The sequence below is a fragment of the Manis javanica genome, chromosome 16, assembly GCF_040802235.1.
Source record: "Manis javanica isolate MJ-LG chromosome 16, MJ_LKY, whole genome shotgun sequence".
NCBI lineage: Eukaryota > Metazoa > Chordata > Mammalia > Pholidota > Manidae > Manis > Manis javanica.
In genome coordinates this window covers 38599327-38619637 of record NC_133171.1, presented here as the reverse complement: position 1 = coordinate 38619637, position 20311 = coordinate 38599327, and the positions used below count along the sequence as shown (strand labels likewise).

Genomic DNA, 20311 nt, shown 5'->3' with positions numbered 1-20311 from the left:
CATTTCACACTACACTCTAACTCTGCAATATCAGGTACCATGTCCATCTTTACCACACCATATCCCCAGTATGTACTAGTGGTAGATTCTCAGTAAACATTTGTTCAATTAACCACAATGAAAATGAAAGTAAACGACAGCTTCCATATATTCCACAAATAAGCTATGAAAGTACTTTCAAGGGTATATGACTAGGACAAGAATACATCCCTGTGCTCTCAGGACCAGGATGATTTATACTTGTCATCTCAGCAAAGTTATTAGCAGTCCCCCCTTTCCCTTTCAAAAGTATCCCACTTTAGAGGAAGTCAGGATACTTAGAAAAAGTTCATAAGTTCTATTTCTGGGAGGAAAGAGACTCCCTAAGGCCACTGAAGCAGAAACCACAGCGGCAGAAGTCTTCCTAAGGATAAAAGATTCATGGTGTTCAGAATCCAGGAAAACATGAGCAAACTACTGAGCTAATGGAACATCCTGATTAAAATAGGCATCCATTCACCGATCTGGATATTTGCCTTATTTTTTAACATAGTCACATGTGGAAAACATATCACGGATTGTAAATCAATACATCTTAAATTTGGAACGGCCTATAATTACATTTAATGAATACGTCTATGACAAGCTCTTTTTTGGGTACATGGCTTGTACAGATGAGTCACACTTTCTTCTTTAGATATGACTGGTAAATCAGATATCCCAGCTAATTAATATTCAAGATTGATAAAATAAGTTATTTTGAAATACAAAATTTAAGAATCAAAATAAACTTTGGGAATCATCTAGTTCAACAACCTAATTTTATTGCTATGGAGAAGGAAGACAAAGGAAGCCAATATTCCTGCAGTGTGTAAAGACTCCTTTATAATCAGTGACATGCTTATTTAAATTTTTCCCATAAATTTACATAAAATTAAACACATTTATAATAAAATATCACATTTATATTTTATTCTTTTTAGATTATTTTAAAATCACTTTGGAATCTTCATGCCTGAGAATCATCTTAAAGAACAGTCTATACTGTACTTCATGTGTGCATAAATCTTACCTATCCAGTGAAAGGTATGAACCCTATACCTTTGTAGTTTCCTTTTCACTTCTTCTCTAAATAGTGTTGTGCCATCACTGGTCTGAGTTGAAGGCCAAGCTCACCAAATGTATATCTACTATAAATATCATTAACAACAATGATAGTATTTTCTAACTGACTATGTACAATGTAATAGGACTAAGATTAAGTGATTTATTTACCCATCACAACAACAGATAAGTGCCATTAATTAAAACATGAGAACTTGCACAAGACACAGCTGGAGCCTAAACTCACTCTTTCTGAATTGACTATGAACCACCACCCTGTAATAACCATTTCTTGAGTGGGCTGTGTTGGAGACCTCTGAATGCCACTTTCAGTCCTCATGGTCCCATCTCTTACTCCAGCCACTGACTCCTGGTTCCACGCAGGAGAAATCTGATATTACCCAGACTTGTGCCCCTGGGCCTCTCTGATGCTGCCGCATGAGTGAACCACCTTGCATTCATAAACGTGTAATGAGAAAGTGTTGGCGTTGGGGCTACCTTAGACCAATTGGAGACATGAACCTGTGTCTTTTCTTTTTGCCTATGGGAAGTATTGAGATACATTCCTTAAGGGTTCTCAGAAGGCCTCACAGAATCAATCACTTCCTGTAGGCATCCTGAGTTGCTTTCCTGCCTTGTTTCACTACCGCTGTCCCTCATTCCTGGTCCTTGGGATTACCTCCCAAATAAATAACCCGTGTGCAAGCCTTTGTCTCAGGCTCTGCTTTCAGAGGCATCCTGGGTAAGAAGAGGCCATTTCCCCCATCATCTGAAACCATCTTGTCTCTACTCCTGAGCTTTATATCACTAATATCCAACAGCTAACATACTTTATTTCAAGAGGAAATCCCCTGTCTCTGATGGACCTGACTTCTTCATTTCCTGTGAATGGCAGAGCTATCTGCATCTGTAGGGTCTCAGGACAGCACTGAGAATATTTGTCTACCTCTGCTAGAAGCCCTTCTGATTAGTCAGGCTCCTTGAGTTGGAAACATAAAGACTTATAATGAAAAAGAATCACACAGTAAAAACAGAAAGAATGAAAAGAAAACAAACCAATAAAGAACCTATCCTATCATAACATTTGAGGTTCTGGTATTTGCTGGCTTTGGAGGGAGTTCAAAATAAATGAAAGAAATGTGTATTTTATTAAATGTTAATATTTAGAAGATGTGAGGGGGGAAAAGGAAAGATAAATGCTTCCAATCACATTTGCCAATATGAGGTGTCTCCTAGCCCCTTCAAAATAGTTAGATGTTTTCTTTGCATTTGAACCACCTACTTAGTTTTGGAAGTAACACCTAGGACCAACCAGAAAATAGTGCAAAGAGTAGCAAAGTTGCACGTGTATCCAGCCAACAGAGAGGGGTACCACACTGTGCTCTCAGCCTGGAGTGCAAGACAATAATGAGCCCTTTCTAGCCAAGCTGCAGCTGCCCATCCCACTTCCTCCACAGGAAAAGCCTGTAGCTCCTGACCCCACATGGATTTGCCTATAATAAACTCTGTCCTTCCCTTGCACCATCTGCTATTGTGAACATGATCTCTGTTTGTCTTGAAGTATAAATAGGCCCCGAATTTCAAGAGTTCAGAATACACTGAACCGTAACAGCAGAGCTTCTTCCTTCTCTTCTTGGTAAGAGCCTTATCCGTCCCTTGGGTTTTGGAATTCTTTTTAAGAACAACAATGAAATGAAGTGGAGAGGAAGAAGGTTTGAGGGGATCAGGAACACTCAAAGGGGCCAGAAATGAAAAGCTGCCTCTTGCTTTTCTTTTTTCTATATTTATAGTAATATATGTAGACTGTCAACTTGGGCTATTTTCTCTATTCTCTTTTCTCACACCAATGATAAGAGCTGAGGCAGAGGAGAAACTAATTTTCTTATTAATTAGTATCCAAAGCATTTTGCAGTCTTCAAATTTATCACCTTTCTATTTTGCTTCAGCAAGACCTTCTTGGCCCCTTATAATTAGTGTACTTGTTTTGAAGAAGACAAAATCGGTGGCCATGAGCCCATTTCTCCAGTGCAGAGTGTCTGGTGAAAGACCAGACACGGAGGCCTGACAGCCCAAGCTTCCCAGCCTAGACCCACAAGATTGACTTCACTCTTCTGAACCTTAATTTACTCACCTACAAAATGGATAAAATGAATAATTATTTCATGGTACTGTTAAAGTAGTAAATGAAATAATTCTTGTAATATGTTTGGTAAGTGTGTTTAATAAACATTGGATGATGATCATTTTCCAGGAGATGTCATTTTATCTTGAGAGTGACTCAGAAAGCCTCACAGTCCAGTTATCTGAACCACCTCATATGGAGAGAACGACTTCCATGTGTATCTCCAGCTAAGGGGTTAAAACAGAGGAAATGCATAGAAGAGTGCCTAGCAGGCTGCAAACCCTTGATAAATGTTAGCTATTCATCACCATCATGGTTAACGCAGCATTAATAATGTACAGTTATCCTTATATTGTAATCAGTTTACTGAATGAGCTTGACTCAGCAGGTGCAAGAGAGGAAATTTAGTCTTCTTAACCAATCCTCATTTAACCTCATGCTGGCAAATGATTTTTCCCAGATTCTGGGTGAAACCCTAGGTAGATGACATAGCTTTTCTGATTACTTTCACGTACAAAAAATTCCAGTCCAATACAATGGAATCTCAAATCCTTTTGGAAATCTCTTCCTTTTCTCAGCTTGGGTCTGCCACAGGCTGAGAACACTGTGATGGGAAAAGGTGTGGTTGGCTTTGCATCATTTCTACACCCTGATTTCTCTTCCTCGCTCACTATGAAGCCTCTGGTTTGCCAGGGTTGAGCTTGGGGCCTGACATTGAGAGAGGGAAGAGCGTTATAGGACAGAAGTGGTCTTCCTTGACTAAGAACATTTATAATCTAGTATTGATGTTCTCTAAATATTGCAGATTTCTAAAACTGCGTCTTTTTTGAGTCAGGATAGAATCCTGTGGTTTGCAAAGAGAGTTATCCTGTGGATCTGCAGTTGACTGCCTGGCATGAGTTATGCCTATTCCTGCTGGTCACTTAATACTTATCTGATAGCCCCTGCTGTGCAGTGTCTGCTCCTCACTTGAGGTCACCTCACACCTCTTGGTGGGTCTCTGTTAAAACAAATACATGACATGCTTCTCTCATGGGCCCCTATCTGGTCTACTGTTGGCGAGGCATGTTTGCTCAGCAAGCTGAGATGTGAAGCCCTCTTCAGCACCGGTTGCTTCAGCCAGTGGCTCACCTGTGGACTCTGTCAGCATGTCAGACAACAGTGTCTGTAAACATCTAGTGGTGCTTTAAAAACCAACTCATCTGCAGAGAGATATGAAAGCAAGCACTATGCTCTGTCCTGCTGTAAGAAGAAATGGGGGATTCATAGTGCATTGAAAATTATCTACAATATTAGCCTCTGAACCATCTTTTTCCACCTCCCAATGAATTCTTGCCTTCTCTTATATACCTTAAAGGCTAGGGAGGCAGAGACTACACTAGGTTCTAGCCACTTCCTTTGCAAGATCAACACAGATTGTCTTAGTCTGCGTAGTCCAACGCAGTAGCCACATGTGGCTATGTAGGTTTGAATTTTAACTAATTACAATAAAATAAAAGTCATTTCACCAGTCTCATTAGTCACACTTCAAGTGCTCCTTGCCCACATGTGGCTAGTGCCCCCCATACTTGACAGCACAGCCAGAAAATTTCTATCACTGCAGGAGGTTCCATGAACAGAGCTAGAACTCTGAAACCTCGCTTTAGAAGGTGAAGGTATTCTTATCTATTACTTTTATTTTCAGGCCTTGAAGCTAGAGTACAAGAGAAAATTCACATTTACCAGTTTTTTACACAAACAGGAAACAGACAGACTTTGACATCTGGGTTCTGGTCTAGGGATGGGTCAAGGCCAATGAACACAAGACCGTTTTTCACAATGCTGACTCTTAGATTAAGTGGAAACAATTAAAGTTCTTCTGATTGAGCCTCAAATCTAAAACCTACCTATTCAGGCAGAATGAGCATCTCCACATTTCTGCCCCCATGATGGGGTACAGAACAGCATCCACCAAAGCTATTGTCTTTTATATATTCATGGTATTTTATAGTCTGTGAGTCCCATGAATTGTCTCATTTTTTTCTAAGAGCAGTTCTGCAGAGGCAGAATAGGTTCTATGGTACCTAATTTTACAGATGAGGAAAAAGGCTAAAGGAGCATAAATGACCTGCTCAAGTTTACAGGGTCAGTAACTGGGAGGCCAAGTATACCCAAGCTCCTTCCACATCATTATGGTTTTTCTTAAAGGAAGGAAAACCATTAAAAGCCGGTTCTTACTAACACATAGAAAAAGCAAGCATTCAGAACCGAATTTCCTTCAAAGAGCTTCACAATTTTGATTTATCAATCAGGCATGTCTTCCCAGGTACCTAGTAGGCCTAGAATGAAAACTAAAGACTACTCTATGAGCAGGATGTTGGGCGACACCTGGTCTGAGGAGGGACACGAAGACACGCACTAGAGGATGCCATTTCCCTCAACAAAACTGGGAGCACATTCCCACTTTGTCTCTTTGCATCTTGTCATTTACTCAAAATACTAACAGAGTTGACACCAACCCCTTGAGAGGACATGAGGAGAAATGTACCACCTAACATGGAGAGACATTTGAACACGGATCAGGGTGATAAATGTCGCTGCTACTGGTATACTCGAATGCAGAATACAAATTTGTTTATTCATTTTTTTGTAACCAGACTTAATATAGAAGAAAAGGCATAAAATAATGCATAGAAATGAGAAATACCAGATTCAAGATAGTTGTCTCTGGGAGGGTCAGGGAAGGGGAATACGTTGGGAATCGGGGAGAGGCTCAAAGGGGTTTCAACCATCTCTGTGAGTTTGAGTATGTAGTGTTTTACTTATAAAGATGGATGGTGGTACACAGGTGTTCATTATGCTATTCTATATTATTGAATGATAAAATGTTCAAATAAATTTTTTTAATTAATTTACTTATTTATTTTTGTTACAATTAATCTGCAATTACATGAAGAATACTGTTTACCAGGCTCCCCCCCTCACCAAGTCCCCACACACACACCCCACTACAGTCACTGTCCATCAGCTGTATAATCACCACCTGTCTTCTCTGTGTTGCACAGCCCTCCCCATACCCCCCAACAACACTATACATGCAAATTGTAATGCCCCCTTTCTTTTTCCCTGCCTTTATCCTTCCCTTCCCACCCATCCCTTCCCACCCATCCTCCCCAGTCCCTTTTCCTTTGGTAACTGCTAGTCCATTTTTGGGTTTGTGATTCTGCTGCTATTTTGTTCCATTTTTCTTTGTTCTTATACTCCACAGATGAGTGAAATCATTTGGTACTTGTCTTTCCCTGCCTGGCTTATTTCACTGAGCATAATACCCTCTAGGTCCATCCATGTTGTTGCAAATGGTAGGATTTGTTTTCTTCTTATGGCTGAATAATATTCCATTGTGTATATGTACCACATCTTCTGTATCCATTCATCTACTGATGGACACTTAGGTTGCTTCCATTTCTTGGCTATTGTAAATAGTGCTGCAATAAACATAGGGGTGCTTCTGTCGTTTTCAAACTGGGCTGCTGCATTCTTAGAGTAAATTCCTAGAAGTGGAATTCCTGGATCAAATGATATTTCTATTTTGAGCATTTTGATGAACCGCCATACTGCTTTCCACAATGGTTGAACTAATTTACATTCCCACCAGCATGTAGGAGGGTTCCCCTTTCTCCACATCCTCACCAACATTTGTTGTTGTTTTTCTTTTGGATGGTAGCCATCCTTACTGGTGTGAGATGATATCTCATTGTGGTTTTAATTTGCATTTCTTTGATGACAAGCAATGTGGAGCATTTTTTCATGTGTCTGTTGGCCATCTGAATTTCTTCTTTAGAGAACTGTCTATTCAGCTCCTCTGACCATTTTTTAATTGGATTATTTGCTTTTTGTTTGTTGAGGTGTGCGAGCTCTTTATATATTTTGGATGTCAACCCTTTATCAGATCTGTCATTTATGAATATATTCTCCCATACTGTAGGATACCTTTTTGTTCTATTGATGGTGTCCTTTGCTGTACAGAAGCCTTTCAGCTTGACATAGTCCCACTTGTTCATTTTTAAATCAAATAAATTTTTAATAACAAAAAAAGAAAATTATAGGGGCATATTTGCTAAAACAAATTATTTTTATAGGTGCCTTGGTCTTTCATTGTTTGTTTAGACATAATTTTACTCACATGATTTGAAGTACTTTTATATAACAGGGCCAACAGAAGGTTACAAACTGGAACAGTTTCTGAATAAGGCTGGCTTTGCCCAAATGAGCTGATAAAATGGAATGTGAAATGAAATGACTTCCCTTTCATTTAGCTTGACCGTTCTTCATACCAGTCTCTAATATCCTCCTGACTCTAGGTGGAGGAGCTAAGGAGAAATGAGTCAATTATCCCAAAATATTTCAAAAGCATCATCAACTTCAGTAAACTTGCAGTGCGAATATGTAAATACACAAACACAATACAATGGTTCAGGTTTATGGATAGGCAGGGGCACAGGGGAAGGGGACCCAGTCCCCTCGGGGTCAGGAAAAGCTTCACCTCCTCAGATGGGACTCAGTAACTAGATACGGTCTACTGCAGAGTTCCCGTTTGGCCACCCACCATGTCTTTGCCCTTCCACCTTCTCTAGGCTGTGGATCCTGACCTCTGGCCACAAGAATGGATTCGTACCTGAGCTGCGGCCAATCACACTCCCCCATTCCTTTGAACCCTTGAGTTGTTTCTGAAAGATGCATGAAAGACAAATAGGAATTATCAGCATTTCCCTGGGCCTGACATATAAACATATAAAACAAAGGAAAAAAAATTCTCCTTCAGCTGGGATTACTAACCTAGGATTAGTGAGGCAATATTTCTCTCCAGATAGAAAAGATACTTTGGCAGCAGGAGGGAATGAAACCAAGGGTCACAAGGAACAGTGACAAGCAGAAAGTACAAAGGGAGAGGGCAGAGGGCATTGAATCTTAGTCCCATTCCTGGCAGTCCTCAAAGCCCGGGTCCTTCTCACTCTTGCTTCAGTTCTTTTAGGGATTGCAATATCCTCCCCAGAGGCACAGGCTAAACATTTATGTGTTGCTTAAAGTTCTTACAGTAGTGATTCACTTCTTTACTCTGAGGAATATTTTGATAGGGAGGGTAGGGAGTGGATTCTGAGAAGAGACTGGAAGGGACACAGGCATGAGAGCATGAGGAGCATTAGAGAAGAAGGCAGCCCAGGTAAAGGGGATGGTTCAGGAACACAGCCAATGCTACAGGCAAAGGTCAGGCCAAGAAGACCTGAATTTGCTTTGACCCTTACTACAAGTACCTACTGGGCATTTCCAAAGGTCAGAATACCTAAGAAATATATGCCAGTATAGAAACCCTAGGTTGAATGCAACTTGGCTAAGTAGTTTTTTACCGCTGGTCAAAATTTTCTGCTTCATCTCAGAGATCGACATTGTAATAGTGGCCTGCTCAAGACACAACATTTTTCATGATACTCAGTGATCAATCTTTTCTATTGGACCAGAAGGATTGAGAGCGGGTGGGGTGAGTAGAAGATGTAGGAGGGAGAGGAAGCAGGATCCTTCAAATCATGCCATGTGGATCACTGCCTGCTTGGCCTGTCTGCAAATCATACTCTCCCTACAACTGCTCTGCCACTGGGTGCACCTACCTCCCTGCATTCTTCCAATGACGTGTGTGGTAGGGGCATCCCCCTGTCTCTTAGGAAGCAGAAACACATTCATCCTATGAAGCTTACTTCCTCTGAAAAAGGAAAATGGGGAAAAAAATGTATCTCTATGCAATTAAATCACAAAATATGGTCACTAATACTCACAGCCTATAAGTGTGGGTCTAGTCATTGCTGCTGAGGAGGTAACATTTCTGAAGGACGCAAAGAAATATTCAAAAAGTCCTTTTCAGATTATCTAGTTGAAGTTTGAGCAATAAGGGTATTATTGGTGGGATCTGCAGTTGAGCATGGGGAGAAGATGCTGTGTTGGACTCATTAAATAACATTTATTATCTGCCCTCTGATCAATGGATACATAGGGATGGCCTCAGTGAAAGTGATTTATGGTATCTCCAGCTTCTTTCACATAAAATGAGAATAAGTATAAGGAGTTATAATTAAATAAGAGAATGAAAATGGCTTTTAAAGGTGCTCATGTTGTTCATTGTGATGCTGAATGTAGATACAACATGATGCTCCTGTGTTTAGAGTTTATTTCTTATTTCTGTTGTGGGAAATCACTGTTTGAGGACTTATAATATGGTGAAGGGGGGGTATACATTTTTGTGCTTAAGCTGTTCAGACATTGCCTTGCTTAATTAATTATTTAACTCAGTCTATAGCCTATACAGATCTGTGAACACTCTACCTGGGCAGAATGACCAGGTCTTAATATATTGACATGGCTGCTTCATAGAAATGTCTAAAAAGCTGGCTCATTTTAACTATATATGTATGAATATAGACTTGACTTGAATGTCAGTCAGATACTAAAGCTTCTGAGACAGGTAATGCGGTATAGTAGAGAATGTGTCACATTAGGACTTAGAGTATGCTTTAGGGGAAATAACCTGGAGCAGGATTTCTCCCCCTCAGCACTATTGACACTTTGTGCAGTGCAGGACTTAAAACAGCCTCTCTGTTCTGTACCCTCTAGATGCCAGTAGCACCTCCCTCCAGTTGTGACAACTAAGAATGTCTTCAAACACAGATGGTCCCTGAGTTACAATGGTTTGACTTACAAGTTTTTGACTTTTCAGTGGTGCAAAAGTGATACTAGAAACCATATTTCAGATTTTGAATTTTGATCTTTTCCTGGGCTGGCAATATGCAATATGACTCCCTCCTGGGTCACTGGGCAGTGACAGGGAGAGGCGGCTCCCAGGCAGCCCCATGATCACAAGGACAAGCATCCAATATACTCTCAGCCACTCTGTACCTGTGGCAGCCATGCTGTTTTTCACTTTCAGTATAGTACACAGGAAGTTACATGAGACCTTATTATAAAATAGGGCTTGTGTGAACCGGTTTTGCCTAATGGTTGGCTAAGGTGAGTTCAGAACACATTTAAGGTAGGCTGGGCTAAGCTATGATGTTCAGTAGACCAGAAGTATTAAATGCATGTTCGCCTTATAATATTTTCAATTTACAATGGACATATTGGGATGTAACTCCATCATAAGTTGCAGAGGAGTTGCGGAAGAGACATCATAAGTTGCAGAAAACACATTCCCCCAAATGTCTCCTGGGGGAAAAATTAGTCAGCTCACTGAGAACCACAGACTTGAAGAATTTGGAGAATCAAAAGAGTAATATTTGTAACTATCTTTATAAAGTGTAAATTTATAAATATTATATCTTTTCTATAATAGTAGAACTAATATTCCAGTCCTTTATTTGGACTGATCATACTACATAATGAATCACATTGCTCCCTCGTACAAAAGCTTCCTATGTTCTTGGCAAAATTGACAGACAAAGTAAGACCTGGCAGCTCTTCAAGAGCAGGATCATTCTTATTCATATTTGTATCCCCAGTGCCTAATATAGCTCCTAACACATGCTATCCCTCCATAAATCTTCCACGAATGAACAGAAAGTCTTAAAAAGACATATTACTATGTATATTTTCAAGAATGCTTTTAGTGAATCTCAATGAATTACCGGTATTTGGCATTCCAAACGTTAGGAAGGCTTTAAGATGTGTGTGTGTGGAGTCAAGGCGAGGAGGCATTGCCAGAAGAACAGAACATTCTAAATCAATATTATCATCGATCATATTTTTATATGACTGGAAAATATATTCAGTCTTTTCCTTGACCAGCAAATTAGCAGATCTCCACTGCTACAAGAGTATACATGCCACTCTTTTCTCACCTGGATCCCTGCACTAGAACTGCTCACTCATCTGTCTGATCTTGCAAACCTTCATTTACTTCTCCAGTTAAAGGCCACTTCTCCACACGATGTGGCCACCAGCTACTCAATGTTGATCTCAGTTTAAATATCATTTCCGAGGTAGCCTTCATTGACTCCCCACCATCACCCCCATTCTAAATTATGATGCACTTAGGGAGCTCCTATATTCTTTTTTATAAGATTTATTTTATATATATAATGCCATATTTGTCTATTTTCATGTTTGTCTCTTACTGTTTACTTTCCCTAATAAGACATGAGAACATGAATTATGTCATTTCTGCACATCCAGCAGTTGTCACAATACTTGGCACATAGTAGCTATTCAGTAAATATCTCCTGAATAAATGAATGAATGTGCATGTGTTAACACTGACTTTCTGAAGGAAAAGCTCTGGCAGCAAAGGTATCAGTTTTAGGCTTGAAAGGAGAAGGCCGCCTGGGTGGTGGAAGTATTTGGGTATCAGCACGGCCCCGGGTGAGCCAATCTCTATATCACATCGTAGCTGCACCTATTACCCCCATCAGTGCAGAAGACTGGCCCAGCTTTTTCTCAAGGGATGCTACTCCACCCCATCTTTGTCATTGATGATTGTTTTCCTGAAGGTCCCTCCAAGCCCAGCAAGTAAGCCCACAGTGGGAGCTTTGCTGCTCCAGTGGGAAGTCCTTGGTGTCTCTTTGTTTCCATGACAGACAGTATAAAAAGCTAAGTATCACTTATCTGCTTGGTCACTTTCACACAAAGGCTCTCCTTTATGCCACGCATTCTTCAACATCTGGCTTCAGTTTAATTTCTTTCTCCCTTCTTTAGCAATCCCATTTGCCCCAGTGTTTCATCTACCACCTAATTCTAGATAATTTTCAGTTGGATCTCTAGACAAATTTCAATTTATCTCCCAATCTCTAATTCCAGAGAGTCCAGCTCCTGGCTGGATAGCTGAAGAGCTCCTTGCCCATATAGTGGGCACCCCAAACTCAATCATGGAAAAGCTTAGGCAATCATCCTCTTCTTTCTTATTTCCCCCTCTCTGCTACAGGAACGTCCATTCCCCAAGACAGGCTGACTATGGACAATGGAGCCCCTGTTGACTTCTTTTCATCAGTCGGCAGCAATCAGGAGAAAGTAAGCCCTTTCTATTTCCTCTCTTTTGTATTTCTTTGATCTGTACCATCCTCTCCATTCTGGTTGCCATCAATCTCCTCCAGATGCTCACTGCATTCCCTCTAATTCTAAACAATTAGAACACTGTCCTAATAAGTCTTTGCATCTGGCCCATGCTCCAACCCAATCTTCACCCTGCGTCCTGCAGCCTGAGCAGTCTTTCTAAACCAGAGCTTCCCATGACTCCTCCCCTGTTGTGAAATCTCCCAAGTCCCCTCAACAGCTACTCAAGTCAACAGCAGTACTTTTGTCTGGCATTCACAGCTCTCCAAAAATATGGCTTTACTCTCCCTTTCTTTTCAAAACGTTCCCCATATTACGACCAAAGGAAAACACCCCACACCTTGGGATATCTGTGTCCTACTCTCAGACCTTAATATGGGAAATTCTTTCTTCCTTCTGTCAAAATCCCACCCATCCGGACTGCTCAGAGTACAACTTATGTATGTGTAGGGGCTTATCTTATATTGCTTCAAACTGTAGTCAGGTGCTAGGATTATCGACCTAAATTGTCATCTCCTTGAGGATCAAAGAGAATGGTCCCTTATGTATAGTTCCCCAAACAGCCTTTACACAGGAAGAGTCATGGGCATTAAGAAAAAAGCATGGGCACTGTATTCAGATAGACTTGGGCATAAATCCTGGATTTCCCACTTAGCATATCATCTTAAACAAAGTCCCTGAATTCTGTGATCCTCAATTCCACCACTTTTAGAATGATGAAAATGATGCTTACTTTCCATGCTACAGTGAAGATATAATATGTACAGCACCCAACACCATGGTTGGTGTGAAAGAGCCACCCAGTGAATGGAAGCAGTAACTACCATGATATTGTAATAGAGAATTGATACATATTCATTAAACTAAACTAAAATTAATGTAATAAATCTGTCCTGTCCTCCAGGAGGTTATAATCAAATTGAGGAAGAAAGTTACCACCATGCTTACATAATTAACCATTTTAAACACGATGTCACTGAACGATGATGTCACCAAGAAGTTCCAAGGTCGTCTGAGAAGGAAGAGTCCCATTCTTCCTGGAATGCAGAAGGCATCTCCTTGAAGGTCATGCAGGCCCTCAGGAAACTCGAAAGATGGAATAGTGACAACAATAGACCTACTCTGCCTAGTAAAGGGTTCCTCTGATTATTTTTTCTTTCTTTAAAAGAAAATGAAGCTTGTTTTAAATGAGCCATTAGTCATTTATTTACTTCACTGATTACTGATGTCTTTTTTAATTGACTTTTTATTAAAAGGTATTCTAAACAGGGGCACAATACTAGCTTGAAAAGGGACTGAAAGTGGTCAGATAGGCTGGGTGGCTGTAAAGCAGTCAATTCACTCCTTGGGATCTCTGTGACATCAGGTTCAAATAGTAAAATGCCAGATACATTTTTAACAGGAAACTTCTAGGAAAGAGTGAGGTGATGAACCCCATTTTAGAGATCCAAGAGTAAGTCATATGCTAGGCCCAGATGGCGTTTCTCCTGTCATAAGCAGAGAACAAACTTTGTCGGTGCTCAAGCACCTGCAGTATTCACTGCCCAGCAAGCAGGGCCCTGTGTGGAAGGGGGAGTATGGGGACTACTAGCCTGTCTAATTACCAGGTCCTCTCATAGAGGCCAGTGCCAGAGTTTACACCTATAAAACTACTGAAGAATCAAGAACAATTCATGTTCAAGTGGAACAATGTTGAGAGAGGTAGGAAAATCAATTGTTGAGAATTTCATATGGTGATGATAAGCCTACCTCCAACACTGGAAGTGAAAATAAAAAAGGATATTTTTAAAACATTGGCAGTGAAATATATTTTTTATCTTTTGTGAGACTATGTGAGCCATCAAGATAATTCAGGCAAGTCAGGATATTTTCTTTCCCCTTTCTCCTTCATCCCTCTCAAGAGGAGAAAGGGGAAAGAAAACACCCTAAAATCACCAAATCTGGACTTTACAGATTGAAGTAAATATATATGAAATCTTCACCATCAGAACCTGTGAATGTTGCCTTATATCGCCTAAGGGACTCTGCAGACATGATTAAGGATCTTGAGATGGGGAGAATATCCTGGTTTATCCAAGTGAGCTCTAAATATCCTCATAAGGAAGTTGAAGAGGATCTGACCACAGAGGAGAAGGCAATGGGACTTCAGAAATGAGAGTGATGCAGTGACAAACACCAAGAGGCAAAATGGGTCAACAGACATTCCAGCCCCACAGTGCAGGAAATTAAGACAAGCCCAGCTGTGAGGCTGCTGGGAGAAAGGGATGGGAGAGAAGAAATGCTTTAGAAGCACCGCTCCTGCCATGCACCTCAGGGCCTCTTGGTTGGGGCCTTAAGTTACGGAGAAGTTAACTTTGGTTCGGGGGAAAGCAGTTTAAGATTAGTCAGAACCTGGGATGAGAGGGCTTCCTGGGACCAGTGTGGGTTCTCCTGTGGGGCAGAATGGTTATTCAGCAAACCAGTGTGGAAGGATGAGCACCTACCCATCTGGAATAGGCATCTGGATCTTTTTTAAACAAGACTAAACAACTGTTGCTTGTTTTTAAAGACTTTTCTGTTTCTGTAGCTCAGACGGAAGCTCAGCAATGGAGACCATGCCCCTGTTTTGGAAGAGATGTAACAGCGTGTCCTGCGGAGGAATTTCCCACCATGCACTGCATTGGGTCCATATTCCATTAGGAGAAATGGAGGGAAAGGGGAAGAAAAAGAAAAATACAAAGAAAAAGAAAAAAATTAAACAGGAGCATGGAGGCAAGAAAATCCAAGAAAGAAAGAGAGAGACCATTGGGTGCTTGTGCGTGACTCTCCTTCATATGGAATTAATGGTGGTTTAATGGGGTATGAAAGAATGTTTTACTGGAAACAATGAGGAACAATTGTCTAGCTCACGTTTCATTTCACAGGTCATTATTGCATTAAGAAGTAAATCGACCAAGTCCGGTAAATAACAGTCTGCATATTGCCGAGAGCTTCAAACCAACAATTTTAGCCATCGCCAACTAATATCACTGTCATTTTAACCCTTGCAGGGTAGTGCTAGGGGGCTAAACAATTACAGTCTTCACCCAGCTCTAGCAGGTAAGCATAATTCATTGCCCCTCTAGTCCTGTGTTTTGCAAAACCCAGGAGGCCATATTTTAGCATCGTTGTTTTGTTGATGAGCCAGCCTGTGCCCACTGCAGCTCCGGTGGCCTTGAAAAACAACCCCCATTTTAGTGAGTGCTGCAGGCATCTTTAAACAGACTGCTTCCTCGGCAAAATTAATTGCTACGAAATGCAATGCTCCCTCATCTAAGCTTTTGCAAGCTCATACTCAGCTATTTAGGTGGACCATAGCTGTGTCTGAAAGAGCCAGAGAAAATGAGCTGCTTTCCTTTATTATAGAAGTTCACATTTGTGTCACCAAGCATCATCAGGCACTGGACACCCAGGAGTTGCTAATGCCTAAAAGCTTGCTCCCTTAACTCACGGGCAATTGGTGGATGAGACAAAGGCTGGCTATATTTAGAAGCATAGCATCGTAAATAAATACAGCAAAGATAGTTTATAGTAAACAGTCATATTGAAAATACATGTAATAAAACATATTAAAATGCATAGCAAAATAAAATATTTTCTTGCTGCCACTTGTAATAAAAATGAGACAAAATTCTTATCAAAAATCATAATGTTATATAACCATATCAAACAAGCCAGGTTATACTGACAATTTCTCCATCAAAGCCTGATGCTCAACCTGCAGAATGGTGTGGAATCCTGCGAATTTCCATAACACTTCTGAAACAAGATAAACTAGGTCTTACTTTCCTGACAAAGAAATCTTTCAGAGATAGCATCAGTAGTCCAACCTAATATTTCTCATTTCTTATTCTTTTGTCTACAGTTGAGCTAAAGTCAATGGTAGGCAGAGTAATTACTTCCCACAGTTGTTTATGGCCTAATCCTGAACCTGTGAATGTGCCAAGGGCCTCTGCTGATGTGGTTACGGTCATGGATCTTAAAGTGTAGAGATTATCTGGGTGGGCCCAATTTAACCCAACAAACCCTTGAAAGCAAAGAACTTTCCATGCCTGGAATCAGAGAAATGCAGCAGAAGAGAAGGCACGAGACATTCTAAGCATGAAAGGAGCACAATCTGCTTGCTGGCTTTGAGGGTGAAGGGGGCCATGAGTTAAGGAATGTGGGCAATCCTAGAAGCTGAGCATGAACCCCCAGCCTACAGTGAGCAAGAAAATGGGAGCCTCATTTCTACAATCCCATGGAACTGATTTCAGCCAAGGATATGAGTGAAATTGGAAGCAGATTCATTCTTTGGGACTCCAGAAGGAATGCAAACCTACCAAACCTTTCATTTCAACCTTGAGAAGCTTGAAGTAGAAAAATCAGCCAAGTCTACCAGACTTCTGACTTGCAGAACTGTGAGACAAAACAAGTGTGTTGTTTTAAGCCACTAGATTCATAGTAATTTATTATGGCAGCAATAGAAAAGCAGTACACGAACCAGTTAAAATACGATGCTCAAATGTTCAAGTCATCACCCCATCCAGAGCCACAATAAATGGTGGCAGCACAGCAGTGGTCACTAGTATTTATTTAGTGCTTCTCCTGAAGGAAGCCTGGGGTTTGCATTTTGTATGCATGTGTCTTTTGTCACTCAAGGATCTACTCCTTTGCCTCTCAAGGATGCGAACAGAAAGAGAGATTATGGCCTAGATGCAAGGTAGGCTGATTTCCACATGGGCCATTCTCAAGGAATGTTGTATCCAACGAACATCACCCAAAAGAGAAGAGAGCGTCACCCACACCACACAGAAAAATCAGCTTCCATTCCCTTTCTCCATAGCAATTACTTTCAGGAACTTATATTCAATTTTTATTAATATTTCTCCTGTGAGGGAGTTAAGCAAATTGGAATTGTGTCCTACGGGGAGTCCCTAATTCTGTAGTAGAAAGATTGGCTTCTACATCTAGGAAAATCTCTTTTCTTCTGTGTCCCTTCTCTTGGCATGCTTTACTTAATAACCAGCTCATTTTTTTTTTCAGGACTCCCATTTGTTATAGAAATGAGTTTTGCTATCATTATTCTTATTAAAATAATAAGTAATACATATACATGATTGTAAGAAATGGCAACTTCCCAGTTCCCCCTTAGCACAGGACTGGAGATCAGCAGAGCAGAGGGGTAAGAGGCAGGGAGCCTTTCTTTTTCGTTGTGCATGCTATACTGTTTTGTTTATTCATTCAACAAAAACATTTAGGGTAATTTCTTAAAAGTGGAGTTGCTAAGCCAGAGGTATCGATGGTTGCCAGGTGCCAACCAGATACATTAAGTAATATTTGAGAACAAGTTTTGTGAACCAGCCCCCACTTTTGCCAATACTGAGATTATCACCTTTTTTAATCATTGCCAATATAGTTGCTAAAACAACGGCATTAATAGTAATTCTATTAATTATCATAAATTAATAGTGATCATCATTGTCATGCTAGTAGTGGTAGACACTTTTGTTGAGTTTATCTCTTTTAATCCTTACAATAATCATATGAGTATAAATTATTAATATTGCCCCTTCCTAAATGAGGAAACTGTGGCTCAGAGAGGCCAAGAAACTTGCTTGGGGCTGCAGACCTAGTAAGTGGACACAAGGCAGGCACCTTAGTGTAAGAGCTCTTCACCTGTGCTTTGATTATGAGAGAAATTGGGCTTTTTGTATGTTTCTTGGCATTTGTATTTATTTCTCTGTGAAATGCATTTTGGAATCTTTGCATATTTTTCAAATTACAAAGCATTTTTGTTCTTAAATATCAGTAAGAAAATTCTAGTATACTAAGAAAATTAGCCCTCTTCTATGAGTTACAAATTTTTTCCAGGTTTTTTAGTTTAGTTTTTAATATTCTTTGCAAAACATTTAAATTCTTATATGGTCAAATTTAGCAAATACTTACACATGTTCCTAGATTTTGATTCATGTTAAGAAAGCTCTTCATAATTCTAAGAGTATATAACCTCACCAATATTTTCTGATAATTCTATTTTTTTCATCTTTAATCCATGTGAAATTTATTTTTATAAAAAGAAAAATATGAATTCCTAATTTTTTCCCTAGATAATTAGTCAAACACCTCAACACCATTACCATTTCTATTTCCCCATGATATAAAATGTCATCTTTTTTATAAACTAAATTCTCAAGTAGATCCAATTCTCACTTGAATCTATTTCTGACCCTGAAAGCATTTTTCTTCTAACCACATATTTATTCCTGGGATACTTAATAAACTGTCACAAAATAGCATTAGTTTTTCCATTAATGAATGCACAAATATATGGAGGAAAAAACTGAAAACTAGATCAAAGACTCTTTTAGCTCCATAATACTGAAATAAGCAGGTCTCTCTCAGTCATGAACTTGTTTGGTTCCTATTGTAAGGCATACATGTTTTATTTATTGATGGGACTGTTCACGTATTTCTTTTCATTAAAGTGAACATATACACACATACACAAAAATATTAAATAACCAAAAAGACAATAACATCCTTCTGTCTTAGGTGTAAAATAAGCTGAATTTTGAGTTTCTGTCTTTGAAATCTTTCAATACTTATATACAAAAAGAATGAAAGCAGCAATGCAGAATTCCTTAATAATTAAAATTTAAAGAATAGGAACATGGCTTACTATTCAATGAAGTATTGGAAATAATCCTGGAGGAGAGGTGAAGTGAGGTGGAGAGACAGAGAGAGAGAAAGAAAGGAAAGGAGAGGAAAAGAGAGAGTAGGGAGCCAGTACATAATCATGGCAAAAAGTCAAGTCATTCCATTTAGTTACAGGTATTCAAAAATAGCGCCTCTTCTGGAACATTGATAGTACTGCTTCTCATACAACAAAGCACAGAAATGTGAGCCCACTTCGCAGTAGAAGGTCGTTAACTTGAATAGTAAAAGTCTCAGTCGCAGAAAACCTTGATGCTTTGTTTGGAAGATTGAGTATTTAAAGAGTTGCTCCTGTTAATGGGAGATAATCCAGGCCTAGCAGGCTTCTTTCTTTTACTGACCGAGTTATATGCCCAGATCCAATTAGGTGGTCTCTAAAATGGTTTCTAATTGCGGAGTTAATTTCTAATCTTAGGAACCCAAGATTCCTAAGATGCAGCTGATGACCTATAAAAAAAGCTTATAAAAATAAAACTTAACAAGGATGAAAAGAGTCCACCACATAGGTGTTAAAAAAATCAATTTTCTTTAGTATTTGTTCCTCAAGAACAAGGGAAGAAAGATACCCATACGGTAACCATAGCTACTTGTAGCTATTTAGACCTTGAAATATGACTGGTGCAACTGAAGAACTAAATTTTAAAATGTATTCAATCGTACTTAATCATAATTTAAAGTGCAAAGCTGATTCATTATTGGAAAATGTTTAGGTATTGTATGGAACAACTTGTCTATGTGAATCTACTTTTTTCAATTGTAAAGATTTATTAAAATCTAGATAAAAATCAAACATTTCTAAATTGAGACTTTTTTAACTTTAAAAGCAAAATTTCAAAGACAATGTATGAAAAAAACCAAAGTATCTCAATAACTCCATAATAATTAATCTTAAGTGATAGTATTTTGAATATATAGGATTTAATAAATATGCTATTTACTTTCATCTATTTCTTTTTTGTTTTTTTAATCTGTCTGCTAGAAAATTTAAAGCACACTTATGGCTTGCATTATTATTTCTATTGGGCAATGTTCTTCTGGATAGATAATGTTCTGTTTTCTACATTTTGGAAAAATCATTGGCAAATTAAAGAACATCAAAAGTAAGCCAATCTAGGAAGTGAAGACCTAAAAAACAGTTCTATGTTGACTAACAGAATGAGTTTAGAATTTCTGTGTTTGAAAGAGGCATATTCTATGTTTGAAAGATCACTGTTTTACTGCCTTTGAATATGTAAAAGGCTGTAATATGAAAAGAATTAGACTTGTACTCTGTCACACCAGAAGGAAAACTAGGCCACAGGGTAGAAATCATAGAACGAAGATCCG

General features: G+C 39.4%; 1 protein-coding gene across 9 annotated transcripts in view; it reads right to left on the bottom strand.

The window, feature by feature from the left end:
• The window catches only part of PKHD1 (PKHD1 ciliary IPT domain containing fibrocystin/polyductin), a 421695-nt gene that overhangs the window by 82628 nt on the left and 318756 nt on the right, over positions 1–20311 (bottom strand). The window contains exon 60 of one of the 9 annotated variants that reach the window (XM_073224042.1): positions 14049–16687. The exons of the other annotated variants lie outside the window; for them this stretch is intronic. Coding sequence (XP_073080143.1) covers positions 16620–16687 — 68 coding nt within the window. The 3' untranslated portion in view covers positions 14049–16619. Of the gene's footprint in view, positions 1–14048; positions 16688–20311 lie in introns of those variants that run through there. 9 annotated transcript variants of the gene reach the window in all.